The 12641-nt window shown below is 48.2% G+C and overlaps 1 protein-coding gene across 5 annotated transcripts in view; it reads right to left on the bottom strand.

Moving 5' to 3' along the window:
• SKAP2 (src kinase associated phosphoprotein 2) overlaps positions 1–11642 on the bottom strand; it is a 191924-nt gene extending 180282 nt beyond the window's left edge. Inside the window, exons 1-3 of one of the 5 annotated variants that reach the window (XM_027872417.1) lie at positions 11486–11642; positions 1718–1823; positions 990–1015 (exon numbers count right to left, since the gene is read on the bottom strand). In XM_027872417.1, coding sequence (XP_027728218.1) covers positions 990–1015; positions 1718–1823; positions 11486–11552 — 199 coding nt within the window. In that variant the 5' untranslated portion in view covers positions 11553–11642. The remainder of the gene's footprint in view (positions 1–989; positions 1016–1717; positions 1824–11485) is intronic. The other 4 variants (XM_027872418.1, XM_027872416.1, XM_027872420.1 and 1 more) reach the window with 4 other exon arrangements.
• Between the last annotated feature and the right edge of the window lie 999 nt (positions 11643–12641).

Below are 12641 nucleotides of genomic sequence, written 5' to 3'. Positions count from 1 at the left end.
CTCTTACTCTCAGATGGCACGGACATGAATCTGGCTGTGGCATCTGCTGGCCGGAGCTAAAAGGCACCAAGCTATCCCCCCCAACCCCACCAGATCCCCAGTCCAGTTTCACATAGGCTGTGCTGACCTCAAACTGTGACCCTCATACCAGCATCCACAGGCTGCGGGTCATGACCTCGTGAATTTGCATCATGGAAATAAGGGCCACTGCAGGTCTGGTTACAGAACGCGAGGCTGCAGCGAGGGAGGAGCGGCGGTGAAGTCTCTGCTTCTCAAATCTGCTGTTAGCTCAGCTCCGGTTCTGTCTCGGTTCTAATAGAAAACCTGACATGGGCAATCTAATCCAGGTTTTGTTTCAAGTAACATGAAATTCACATAGGGTTGCAATCCCTTTCTGAAATCTGAAAATGTCCGTTACGTGCATTTATCCATATTTTTTAAAAAATCCAATTTTTCACAGCTTTTAAATTATTCTATCGAAAGTGGCCATTCAAAATAATTTCTTAATAAAAAAGTATTTAAAATATTGAATTGCAATTACCAGAATATAAACATTCCTTTAAGCATCCAACTAAATAAACTTGTCTTCTCTCTTTCAAATTGTCCATTGAGTTTTAAGGAGCATTGGGGCGTTTTTTAATTTCCATTTTATTTTCAATGTGTAGCATCGCTAGATTACCTTTCCTACCGCATTTCTCCTGTAATACGCTTTGAGTAACATAAGCCTTAAAAATGTTATTGAATCGCTCTCGTGTCTCTGTAGAACAGCTGTGCCCAAAGTAAATCCTGGAGACGAGGTTTTTAATTTTTTTTCTCAGCAGGGGGAGCTAACACCCTCGTCCTGGAAGGTCTGTCAACGCACAAAATGAAAATTCAAATTCTGACTCAAACTATTAAACATCAATATTTAACTTGATCAAAGAGAGAAAGGCAACAGAGAAACAGGGTTTAAAACTTTCAACAAAGGAAGCAATCTATTTAAAATGTACCTTTGTCTTGGAAGTCTTGAGGATAGCTGCAAAACAAAAACAAAAAACATTACGTTTGAAACCGAAGACGGATCAAAAGAAGGCTTCAATAACTAACTCATCAGGGCCAACTGCTCGGTTCTCATTTTTTTTCAAATGGTTTCACGAATTCACACTGCTTTATTTCCTTAATGTTCTTATCTGGAGTGACTAAATTCACCCAACATTTGTAAAGTTACAGGATAGAGATTCATCAACAGAATTGAACAAAATTGCAGCTGTTTCTCTTTAAGAGCTACAAATACTGCTTTTAAAAGAAAATCCTCGGACACACTTTCACTTGGGGCTACATATATAACAATTTCGAGCCTTCAGAATGATAAGACACTCTCCAATGTTGAAAAGAATGACACTGGGCGTCCTGAAGGCTCAATTTGTTCTACAGGCACCATGCCATCATCAGATTGCAACAATGCTTAAACAGCAATACCCACATTTTGCTAACACCATCTCATTTTCATGATATACAATCAAGAATCTATCTGAGAGGCTACTTTTTGACAAGCATAAACAAATCTCTTTATTTCCACTTCGAGTATTATTACCACTGGATTTTTTTTCTCCTAAATACTTAATACCAATTAAATGAGAACATAATTTTAATACACAGTAATCAAATTTCTTATTAAAATGATAATTACAAAGTTGTTTATAAGGGAGAAAGTATTAATAAAAGTCAAGTGACTTACGCAGACTTTACATCTTTTATCTTCTTAATAAGGGATTCTCTCTTTTCCTTTGCTTTCTTGGATAAATTTTCCCCTCTGAGTGTTTCTGCTACAAATGTCTCAAGATCTAAACCAGACAATAAAAGAAAAAAGATACAAATTATAAGAGCAGATCATTTTCTGAAGCTCAGGACACTGGACCGTTCCTCCCTCTAAGTGTTAATATCGGTACCATTTGTTAATGTTATTTTTCAATTCCAAGCATTAACAGCTGAAATATGTTTCAAATACCAAGTTGGACAAATGTGCTTTCCACTTAGCTACCACAATTTGTCTACTCCGCTTATGCTTAGAACAGCAAAGACTGTTAGGGTGCTGAATATCATTAAGCTCGGAAGAAACATACAAGTTTTAATAAACTAAGATACTCCATAAAATAGATGCTCTGGTTTAATGCATACTTATAAAATCAAGTAAAGAGCTTTTATGCCTGTTAGAGGGATTGTATAAGTTCCTGTGTGCCCAAGGTATTCATAATGTCCTATAAACAAACATCAGACAGCTCCCCGCCCTCGCCCCCAACCCAATTTCAGGTGCACACTATGCTTTAATGTTTGGGGTTTTTTAAGTGATGACATTCCCTTTATCCCTATCGAAAACAGGCCTCCGTTTTTCCTGCTGAGATTTCTAAGCGAACTCCCTTCCACCTCACCCTTCAAATCAGTGTCACTCAAGATTTGTGTGAGCCTACCACTTTATTCAAAAGGAGAAAGGAAGCACAAATAGGCTATTCCATTATTGAAAAATAGAGTGAATGAGGAGTTAGGCATTTGTAATTTCAAATACCTCTCTACATTGCCTCATTCTCTTAGGGGGAAAAAAAACCTCAATAAATTTCAAGGCTATTTTGGCATTTAGTTCTCTATCAGAGGGACTTTAACCTCGGCTTTTATTCTGCTCTTTATGACACCTCCATTATTTTTTGAGCAGCCCAGATATCACTGTACTGCCATTTACAAAAACTTATATTAATACTGTTTTCGGAATTTCAAGGTGCCCTGGGAGATCATAATTGCAAACATACTCCTGTGTCATAAAATCAAGGTTGGAACTCACTGAACTAATCCTTAATGTGAGTAGCAGGTGTCCAGCCATCTTTATACTCTCTTCACAACACTTCCCTTTGAAAAGATAGCCTGGTGAAGTTTACTGTTATCCTGATTCCCACTGATGAGAAGGTCTTCTCAAAACAGTATTGATATTATGTCTAGTCAAAAAGATTCAAGCCTCCCAAGCTCACATATGCCAAAGATGTGAGTCTGATTTCCAGTTCAAATCATAATTTTCAATTCCTGATTTCAATAAGCATCTTGAACAAATGAAAAAATAATTACACTTTCTGGAAAGTTGGTGAAGGAGATCCTATCATAACACCAAGTTACAATTAAAAGAATAAAACTAGATCTTCTAATTCATAAAAAAAAATTCCTTTGCTTGAAGTCCATCAGTTATCTGAGACAAGGTTAAAAAATGTCAAAGTGTATAAATATCAAAACGGAATGAAACACAAAAAAGGCAAGAAGGCTTTGTCCCACGGACCGTGCATATTGGAGGGACGGAAGATATTCTGAACTTGATCAGTACAGACCACAGCATTTATTTTGCCTGCAGAAAGCAGACATAGAAATTCTAAATTGAGACCAAAGGAACTTTGAGAAACAGGTTTCATTTTTTTTTTTTTCCAAAACCCACCCACTCGCCTCTCTTCACTCACTAGGCTGGCTAAATTTTACACTCGGAGTCCATGCAACCTCTAAGCATTTAAATAATGACTTGCATTAAAAACCCTCCAAGATCCCCCCAATTGCTCTAGCAATGCGAAGATCTCTTGGAGAAACAGAAAAGTCAACTTTTCGTTTCTTTTCTATTCTTCCCTTACACAGCTGCACGAGAAAAGGACGAGCTAGTGAATAGTCTGCTTAATGTTATTTTCATTCAATGTTTGTCTTTAATTTCCCCTTCCTCAAGTATTTAATTGCCTATTTTACATTTTCATTATGCAACCCAAGTTTAAACAAATGGACTCCACTCGGCATCTCCCCAAGCAATAACAACAAATTACAGTCCAAAAGTTATTTCTTCAAAAAGTCATTTCAGTTCTCTAATAAACTAAGAAGGCTGCGATATTGCATTACAAAATCCAGCCCTCCAAAGTCTTGGAAGATGGAGCCGATGTGCTGGGGGGAGGGGAGCGTGTGTGTGTGGGGGGGGGTGTCTTGGGGAAGATGGAGCTGCTGAGATGTGGCTCGGATGACAAGGATGGGTAAAGGGTGGGCTGGGTGTTGGATGTGGGGGAGGGGGAGTCCAAGGGGAGCTGTTCAGCATCTGCACTAATGCCAGGCACCAACTTTGAGGGGAGAGGGAGCCGAAGTTGACTTCGGGCAGCCTGAAACCTCCCCCCCTACACACCCCACCTTCGATGCCATTTCAAAGCCTAAGAAGACTGGCCCCCCAGGGCTCCCAGCATCCCCAGCACTGAGGGACCCCAGAGAAGCCGAGCCCTGAGCTGTTCCGCCTCCAGAGCCAGGCTTAAGGCAGCTGCCTCCCTGCCAAGCTGCCCATGGGCTGCCCGCCCTCCTTCTCCTCCTCTTCCTCTTCCTCCTCTCTGCCTGACTCCTCCTTGGGGCTCCTCCGCTCCTCTCCATGGCACCCTTGGGGAGGGACCTCCTTAGAATCCCCCACTAACTATGGGGGGCACAGGGCACTGCTTCCAGGACACGTGGCTGAGATGAGACCCATGGGGCCAGTGGGGTGGGCTGGGCCCTGCTGGTGCTGGCAAATAGCAAAGGTCACACATACTTTGGAAGGGAGCTGGCACAAGGCCAAAGTAGCTGGTTATGTGGGATGGGGGCTTGAAGCTTTTTCTGGGGGCCCACTCTAACCTGGTCTATATTTTAGCACTGCTAACACGGGGTTTTCTTGGATACTGGGCTCATCCGTGGTTGGCAGGGTGTCACCCTGGTCCCTGGATTCCCTCTCCCCCCACTTCAGCCAGCCTCCAGCCACAGCCCACAGCAGGCAAAGATAAGGCTCAGGGAGCCACAGTGAGCACAGAGGGAAAGAAGGCCAGGCTCCAGTGGGGGCAATCTTCCAGTGCTACCAACAAGAACCAGGGTATGCAAAATATTCAAATCGATCACCCTGACAGCAGCTGGAGTTCCAGGGCCACTCTGAAACAGAAGCTCCCACCGGTCAGAAGGCCACAAGCCTGGCCCGTGGACAGAGCAAGCCCACTGCATTTCCTCCAGGTCCTCCCCCTCCCATCTTCCTTCCCTATACCCAGAGGGCTGGGGTCATTGCAGGAGGGACAATGCTAAGGAGTGGGCTGGGAAGGCCAGTGGAGACTAACCAAGCCAGTCCTCTGCTAGGCATCCTTAAGAGAGGAAAACTCCCCTCCCCAGCCGTCCTCCTGGTTATGGATTGGAGTGAGGGGGGCAGGCACCAAGGAGGACCCTCTAACCACAGCTGACAAAGAGAAGCCAGAAGGGAATCTGGGCTAGGGGTCAGACAAGAGGGGGGAGGGGGCCTGACTGTCTGAAACCCCCAAGAAGGTTCTTTCTCTCTTCCTACTGGCATTTCTAGGGTGACCAAGGTGAGAGATGGCCAAAATCACACCCCAAAGTAGAGCTGGACTGGCCAGGACAGGACAGCCCCTTCTAACAGGCAAGTTACCAGCTTCCCGGGAGGGGGGTCCCCAACTATGCAATCAGCTATGCAGAGGTTTCATTGAGAATTTTGCCCCCCTCCCAAATTACAGGGTACTGAGTCTGTGACTACCGTAAACCACTGAGTCAAACTTGCAGGTGCCAGCCTTCTTCCCCACCCCGCCAAATGCCTTTGTCCAATGGGGAGAGGACCCTGAAAGGCTCAGGATGTGAACACTCGGACCCTTGGCCCACCCTAGTATTCAAGTTTGATCAATGGGCTAAGTGTGAACACTGACTGGGGATCGATTGCTCAATACCCCACGTGGCCCTGACTACTTCATTCCACGTCCCTCTTACTGTTTGAAGTGGGAACATATTTCACTTGGTATTCACGGGGAAGTGTGGTCTTCAAACTGTCTGGGGACGGATCCCGACCTAGCATTTGAGCAAGGGTCAGAAGGAAAAGACAAACTTGCCCATTAGAAACCTATCAGTGAGAACAGGCAAACTGGTGGAACTGGGCCCAGGAAGATCAATGGAATCAGATACCCTGAGCTGGAACACAGCTAATTGAAAACAATGATTGATTGAACTAATCAATGCTCAAGCCTCTGCTTTGATCATCAAGGATTTCTACATCTCATGTGTGGTGGAGGCTTAAGTTCGAGGTAAGGCCTTCTCTGCCAGCATAGCTAACAGGATAAACCTGAATCACTCAGAATCAGATGATCTGACAACTTCCTTGAAATTGGCTTCGGATGTCTATTTCGTTCAGAAAATAGAGTATAACCAAAAGTCTGCACTGCTCCATAGCTAGAATTAGGAGGGAGCCCCGCAAAGCCACACATTAATAAAAGTCAGGGCCTTGTCACAAACCACGTTCAAACAAACCACAACGAACAAGCCAGAAGCCTAAAATGTGCACTCATTGTTCTAGTGTCTATTGTAATGTGCAGGCATATGATAGGAAAAGCAATGTAAACTCACTGGGATGAAAAAGACAGACTTGGCTTTAATTGAAAAAGACAAACTAAGTGAATGATGAGTATATAAAATCTACCCTATGCCATTTTTATCACCCATAGATGACACTTAATCTCAAATTTATGAGACAACTGAACTGGGTTTTGAATCACTGGAGGCTTTTCTTCGAAGACTATCTCTGTGTTTCTTCTTTAAATACTGGTATCTGTAGAGACTGGCTAGAAATGTTCATACAATGCTCATTGTTTGGTATATTTGGATTCCTTTTAGTAAGAATAAAAGGCCCTTTGAGAAGATGGACTCTGAAAATGATCAGTAACAATTAAGAGGCTCATGGGGATGCAGGTTACCAAATCAATCTGGAACACAGCAGCAACTAAAAACTAGGCCCATGAACGTGCCCCATTCAGCGACAAACCGCCGACAGGGGCCTGGCAACCAGGACGGCCTTGGCTTCTCAAAGCTCTTCTGGCCAGCACAGACACAAGGGAATCTCAGAGGTGCTGGCGGTTGGCTTTCAGGTCACCCCCATGAGCCGAGGGAGGATCTCCTCGGTTCTGACTGCCAGCTGGGCCAGGCCTATCAGTCCTGCTTTGTCAGGAAAATCCAGGTGCTAAAGGAGGTGGCTCCTGGTGACTCAGTAGGTGGCAGTCTTCCCTTTACATACTCAGATGGTGCCCCAGAACAGGGTTATGGGGAACTCAAAAAAAAAAACAAAACAAAACGCTGAAACTAATTTTAGAGAGAAAATGAAACTAATATAGTGACCACGAAATGAGCTTGGGCAGGGCTGCTCTGGGTCGAGGTCACCCTCTGCAGTGGGACAATGATGCCGCTTCACCTGGGCGCTGGGCAGCCTCCTAGAGAGCCTCTTGGCAGGTTCCTTGGGAGTCAAGGCAGGGCTGCCACCGGATGCCAACGCCAAGCCCAACAGCTGCTCACTGGCCACAGCTCCAGCTGACTTTGGCTCAGCTGCCCAGCCCCCATCACCACTGCTTCTACACTGTGCTGAAGCCCATTTCACTGAAAACAGGATCCCGGCGCAACTATTTTCCCTTAATTTTTCAAGCTTAGAGAAAAGAAGTTAATCAAATGGGCAAAATTTCTGCCTAAACAGCTGACCCAATGAAGCTGACCAGATGGATTTCAAGTTGGTGGGTCTTGACTCTCTTTGCCTTCCGGGCCTGGCCTGGTCTGCCTTACACACTTTATCCATTTTAGCCGTGACTGGGCCAGAAGGTGTATGTACTCAGGGCAAGACATAGGGGAAACTCCAGTGGATTTTTGGATATAAGAGAAGGCTGATCGAAATGGTGATTTGGGATTATCCTTGGATTTTAATTATCCTGTCTCTCCATTTATTATGGAGAAAACGGAAGGCTACCTGTTGTTGAAATTTTACTTATCCTAACAGCAAATGCCATAAATCTTTCCTATTCCTCTACCTAAATAATTCATTAACTTTCAGAAGAAAAAAAAAGTAGCTTTAAGACTCTGAGGTTTTATTGACAGATAAAATGAAGGTAAACCAACCAAACCCAAATATGTGCATCTGTAAAGTTCGTCATTTTTTTTAAGCACATCTATGACAGCCTGGCTTCCAAGAACAGAAATCACCTTTAAAAAAAATAGTATATGAAAAAAATGAGCTAAAATCTTTTATTTTTTTAAATTAAAGGAGAGCCAATAGCTTTTGGGATGCAGAAATCGCCAACATTGCCAGCAGTATAAACAACGCACAACATAGGACGATGACAAACATTTTATTTACTAAGACTGCAGGTTCTGAATAGGACCAGAAACGGAAGAGGCAAAAAAGAATTCCAAGATGGAGTGTCTGGTCAACTTTCATTCACTCAGGTATCTCTTGGCCCCAATTCCTCTTAATGAGAGGATTCAAATTAGAATTGTATTTGAATATGAATTCCTTGAAGACAGGCATAGTCTCATTCCCAGTGGAAATAGGGACCAAACACCCTAAGAGTGGTCAATGAAGGTGAGCTGTTAGGGCCCAGCCAGCACCATCATCCCCACCCCCACCCTACCTGATGGATCTGCCTGCAGGTCACATGCAAGGCCCAGCCCTTCACCAGGGCTCCCTCCAAGGCTTGGGAATATTGGCTGGAACTCTGAACTACCAGGGTACCTGGGATCCACTTACATTCCCCACCAGATACATAAAATCAATGCCCACAGCTCCTGCTAACACCAAAGTCCACAAGCAGGAAGATGTTCATACCAGCCAATCACTCCATCTGACAACTTTCTTATTAGGGGAAATATGCCCAAATTGGGACAGGTGGGGGGTCCTGGCTCATGGAGCCCATCCTCTCTCCAAAAACCAAGGGTAGGGGTGTGCTTCCCAAAATGACACTTTCAGATAAATTCTTCCCAAAGTGTAACCAGTGTCTAATAATCTCTTAGATTAATCCCAACATTTTACCAGACTGTTTAAAAAAAAATCTTCTAACTCTTTTATAAAGACAAATGATCATAGGAATGCTGTCGGATTCAAAACAATGAATTAAATCCTAGTGAAGAAAATCCAAACATTTCAAACCTTTTCAGTCTTGCTGATCTTGGGGACACAATGACTTTAAGGCTCTTCCCTATATTTCAGACATCTGGACCACTCGGTCATTACTACAGATGCCTGGCCAATCATTAGGACGGCCCACAGGCCTTCACAAAAAACAACCTAGGTCCTTTTTAGACGAATACATGAGGGGAAAGGGGACAGCAATAGGCATTATTAAGCACCCACTCTGGGTCAGGCACTGCGCTAAGCTCTTTCCAAAGACTATCTCATTTAACCAGTAAAAAGAAAAAAGTCTCCTACTATCCTCCACCCAAGCTGTGGTGTTGCTGACATCAGTGAGGCCCCAGAGACCTGGAGTCTTTGCTAACAGGGGGCAGCATCTCTTCCACCAAACAAGGCCCACCAACCCACAGTTAACATAAACATGAAACAGGGGAATTGTCAAAATGACCTGAGCCAAGAGGCTGCTCCAGGGGCTCCCTGGGGCTTTCCTGCCCCGTGGGGAAGGTCCGGGCTCCTAGTTCAGTGCAAGTACCTGGGCCACTGACCTCTCCCCCTCCCATCTCACAAGAGTGAGGCCCCCACAGAACTCAGGCCAGCAAGAACTTCGAAGGTCTCCGGAACCAGACAGGCCACATGAGCCCCGGTAAGGCGGAGGTAAGCTCCTCTCTGGGGGTCCACTACCAACCCCCCAAATAAACTAGGAAGCTCAAAGGTGATACCTTCTGGGACACATTTCACAACTGTCAGAAGAGAAATCAAGGCCTGATTTAGGAATTGCTGAAATAACAGACCACAAATAGATATGCAATGCCACTACTACACCCCAGGGAGGAGTTAACCTGGAGACAAGAGTGACCAGGTACGGGGGGGCCTCACTTCCCAGCCGGGCACAGTACCCATCAGGCCCTCAGCCTCACTCCTCTTGCAGTGACATGCCAGCCCACTGGCCACACAGCCCAGGCTCTGTCCACCCCACGCATCTCATTTTCTGGGAGGCCTTATTCTGCCAAGCACCAAAATAAAGAAAATAGTCAAATCTCTTTACATCGCTGCACTCTATTTCACTATGAAATTTTAGATTTTATTTTTTTTAAAAGGGCATAAGAGAAACCCTCCCTCCTCATCTTATCACTCCTCCTTCCCTCCTTCCTTCCTCCCTTCCTCTTTTTTCCCTCCCTCCTTCCTTCCCTGTCACCTTCTTCCTTCCCTATCTCCTCCTTCATTCTTTCCTTACCTTTTTTCAGTCCTTCCTCCTTTCTGATCTTATTCTTTCTACTTCCCTCCTTTCTTCCTTCCTCCTTCCCTCCTTCCTCTTCCCTTCTTCCCTCCCTCCTTCCTTCCCTTCCTCCCTACTCCCTCCCTTCCCTCCTTTCTTCCCTCCCTCCTTCCTCCCTTTCCTCCCTTCCCTTTTCCCCTCCTCCCTCTTTTCTCTTTCTCCTTCCTCCTTCCCTCCCTCACCCCACTTCACTCTAGTAACCATACAATTGCCAGGCACATGTTAAATAAAATGAACAAGCAACAATCATTAGTTCCTGGGGGCTTCCAAAATAACTAAACTAAACAGATAAAATGGGCCTCTCCCTTTACAGGACTCAAGTGAGCTGATGTCTGTGGGTAAGGGCGTCCTCCTCCTCAGGGCCAGGCGAGGACCCACCAAGGGACCCCAGAATTTCAGAGGGGAGGGGTCTCCAGGGCCTCTGAACCCAGAGATCCCTGCGAGGGCCTCCAGCAAGCAGTAATGACGCCACACCTTAGAGTTCCTGGGTGAGCATGGACAAGGCCCTTCATCCCCCATGCCTTAGTTTCCCTTCTGGAAAAGGCTAAGGCTGGACCAGGTGGCCCTGGAGGTCCCTTCCAGCCCTAAATCTTGGCATATAAAGGTTCCCGACCTCTGGGCCTCAGTTTCCCCTCCGGTAAAATGAGGGCATTGGGCTAGCAGACCTCTGAGCCCGAGATCTAAGGCTCTGAAGAAGGCACTTTGTGTGTGGCCTCAGTTTCCCCCTCTGTAGAGGGATGGGGGCCCTTGAGCTCTCTTCCAGCCCAGCATCTGGGATCCTATGATGGAGCCACTACACATCCCCGGGCCTCAGTTTCCCCCTCTGTAAAACGAAGGGTTTGGATCATCTGATCTCTGAGCTTCCTTGCAGCCCTAGATCCAGGATTCTCTGATCCTAGCCTCAGTTTCCCTTTTCCCCAGGCACTGGCGGGATCGGGCCACCGGGGGTCCCGGCCCAAGGATCATCTAGGCTTCGCTAAAGGGCTCAGCGCTGGGCGCTCCTAGAAGCAAAGGGTCGTGGCCTTCCCCGGATCTGCCAGCTGCGGACTCCGAGGGCTCCTTCCCCTTTTTCGGTGCTGACAGGTGAGTCCAGGGGCCGGCCGGGCTCCCCGCTCCACGTTCCTCCTCCTCCGGAGGAGGAGCCCGCCCCCGCGCCGTTGCCCCGCACCGGCCCGGCGCCCAGCGCACCGTCCCCACGGCCGAGCGGCCGCGCAGCGGCTCAAAACGGCAGCGCGTGGCCACCGCGGCTCGCCGTCCATCCCCCGCCCCCGCGGTCTCACCTGCCAGCAGGCTCCGCACGTCGTCGGGGACGGCTCCGGGAGAGGACGCGCTGCCGACCTGGAGCATGGTCGGGACTGGACGGACGGACAGACGGACAGAGAGCGTGCCCGCCGGCCTGCCTGCCCGCCTGGCCCGAGCTGCCTCTCAACGAGGAAGTCCTTGACGCCCCGGCTGGCCCGCAGCCGCTGGACTCACAGCCGGCCCGGCCCGGCTCGGCCCCCTCCCGAGCCCCGCCCTCCCGGAAGGGAGGGGAGGGGCCTGGGACAGAGGCGTGGCGCACTGCGCCTGCGCAGCTCCGAGCCCCGCCCTCCCGGGGGGGGTGGGAGACGCCTGGGGCGGAGAAAAAACGCTTGGCGCCTGCGCGGTCCCAGCCGCTGCTGCTGACCACTCCCACTACGCAATGGCGTTCCGGCAGTCCCGCCAAGTCATATGCCGAGGCAGCCTGCGGACTAAGGCCATGAGGCTCTAGTCGCGCCGCAGCGCACATCCTCCCGTCCATCTAGCTCGTGCGGGACTCCCAGGACCTCTCAGACCCAGCCCTCCAGACGTAGCCACATACCCAAAACAAATATGGCGGCCCCGTTCAGGTCGCCGACAAGCACCGAGTTCAGATCTTCCGCCAGTCCTCCCTGAGAAGCCTATCCGTGGGGCGATCTTCGAAGACCACTTCGTGATTGGCTCTTAAGCTGTTTGCCCCCGCCCACTGCCTTGTTTCAGTATTATTTACCCCTACAGAAGGGTGGGGAAAGGGGCGGGCCCAGCCCCCAGTTGAGAAGACTGGCCAATCAGAGCGCAAGAACGGGCCTGACGCCCCTCCCCCTCCTCCGTGGGCCGGGGATGCGAGGCTGGAGCGCTGTGGGCGTGTCCTCCGGCGCCTCTGCAGCCCCGCCCCCAGGTCTGTCAAACGAGGGTCTCGGTAAGACCCCTCTCCATCCTAGTGGGACCCGCGGCTGCCCGAGGCGGGGCTCCTCCCGCCAGGGTCCGAGGGCAGGGCGTTCCAAACCAAACTAGGCTCCAAAGCCCCGGGCAGTGGCCAGAAAGCGGGAGGGAGACATAAGGGCGTTAAGAGGGGTCAGCCGCCCTCTACCTTCAGTTAGCGTTGATTAAGCACCTGTCCTTCGGTCGGGGGCTGGGGGGCTCGGGACGGACATCTCA

Source organism: Vombatus ursinus, unplaced genomic scaffold (genome assembly GCF_900497805.2).
Source record: "Vombatus ursinus unplaced genomic scaffold, bare-nosed wombat genome assembly UNPS02014799.1, whole genome shotgun sequence".
Classification (NCBI taxonomy): domain Eukaryota; kingdom Metazoa; phylum Chordata; class Mammalia; order Diprotodontia; family Vombatidae; genus Vombatus; species Vombatus ursinus.
Note: the sequence above shows the minus strand (reverse complement) of the source record. Positions and strands in the feature narration are given on the sequence as shown.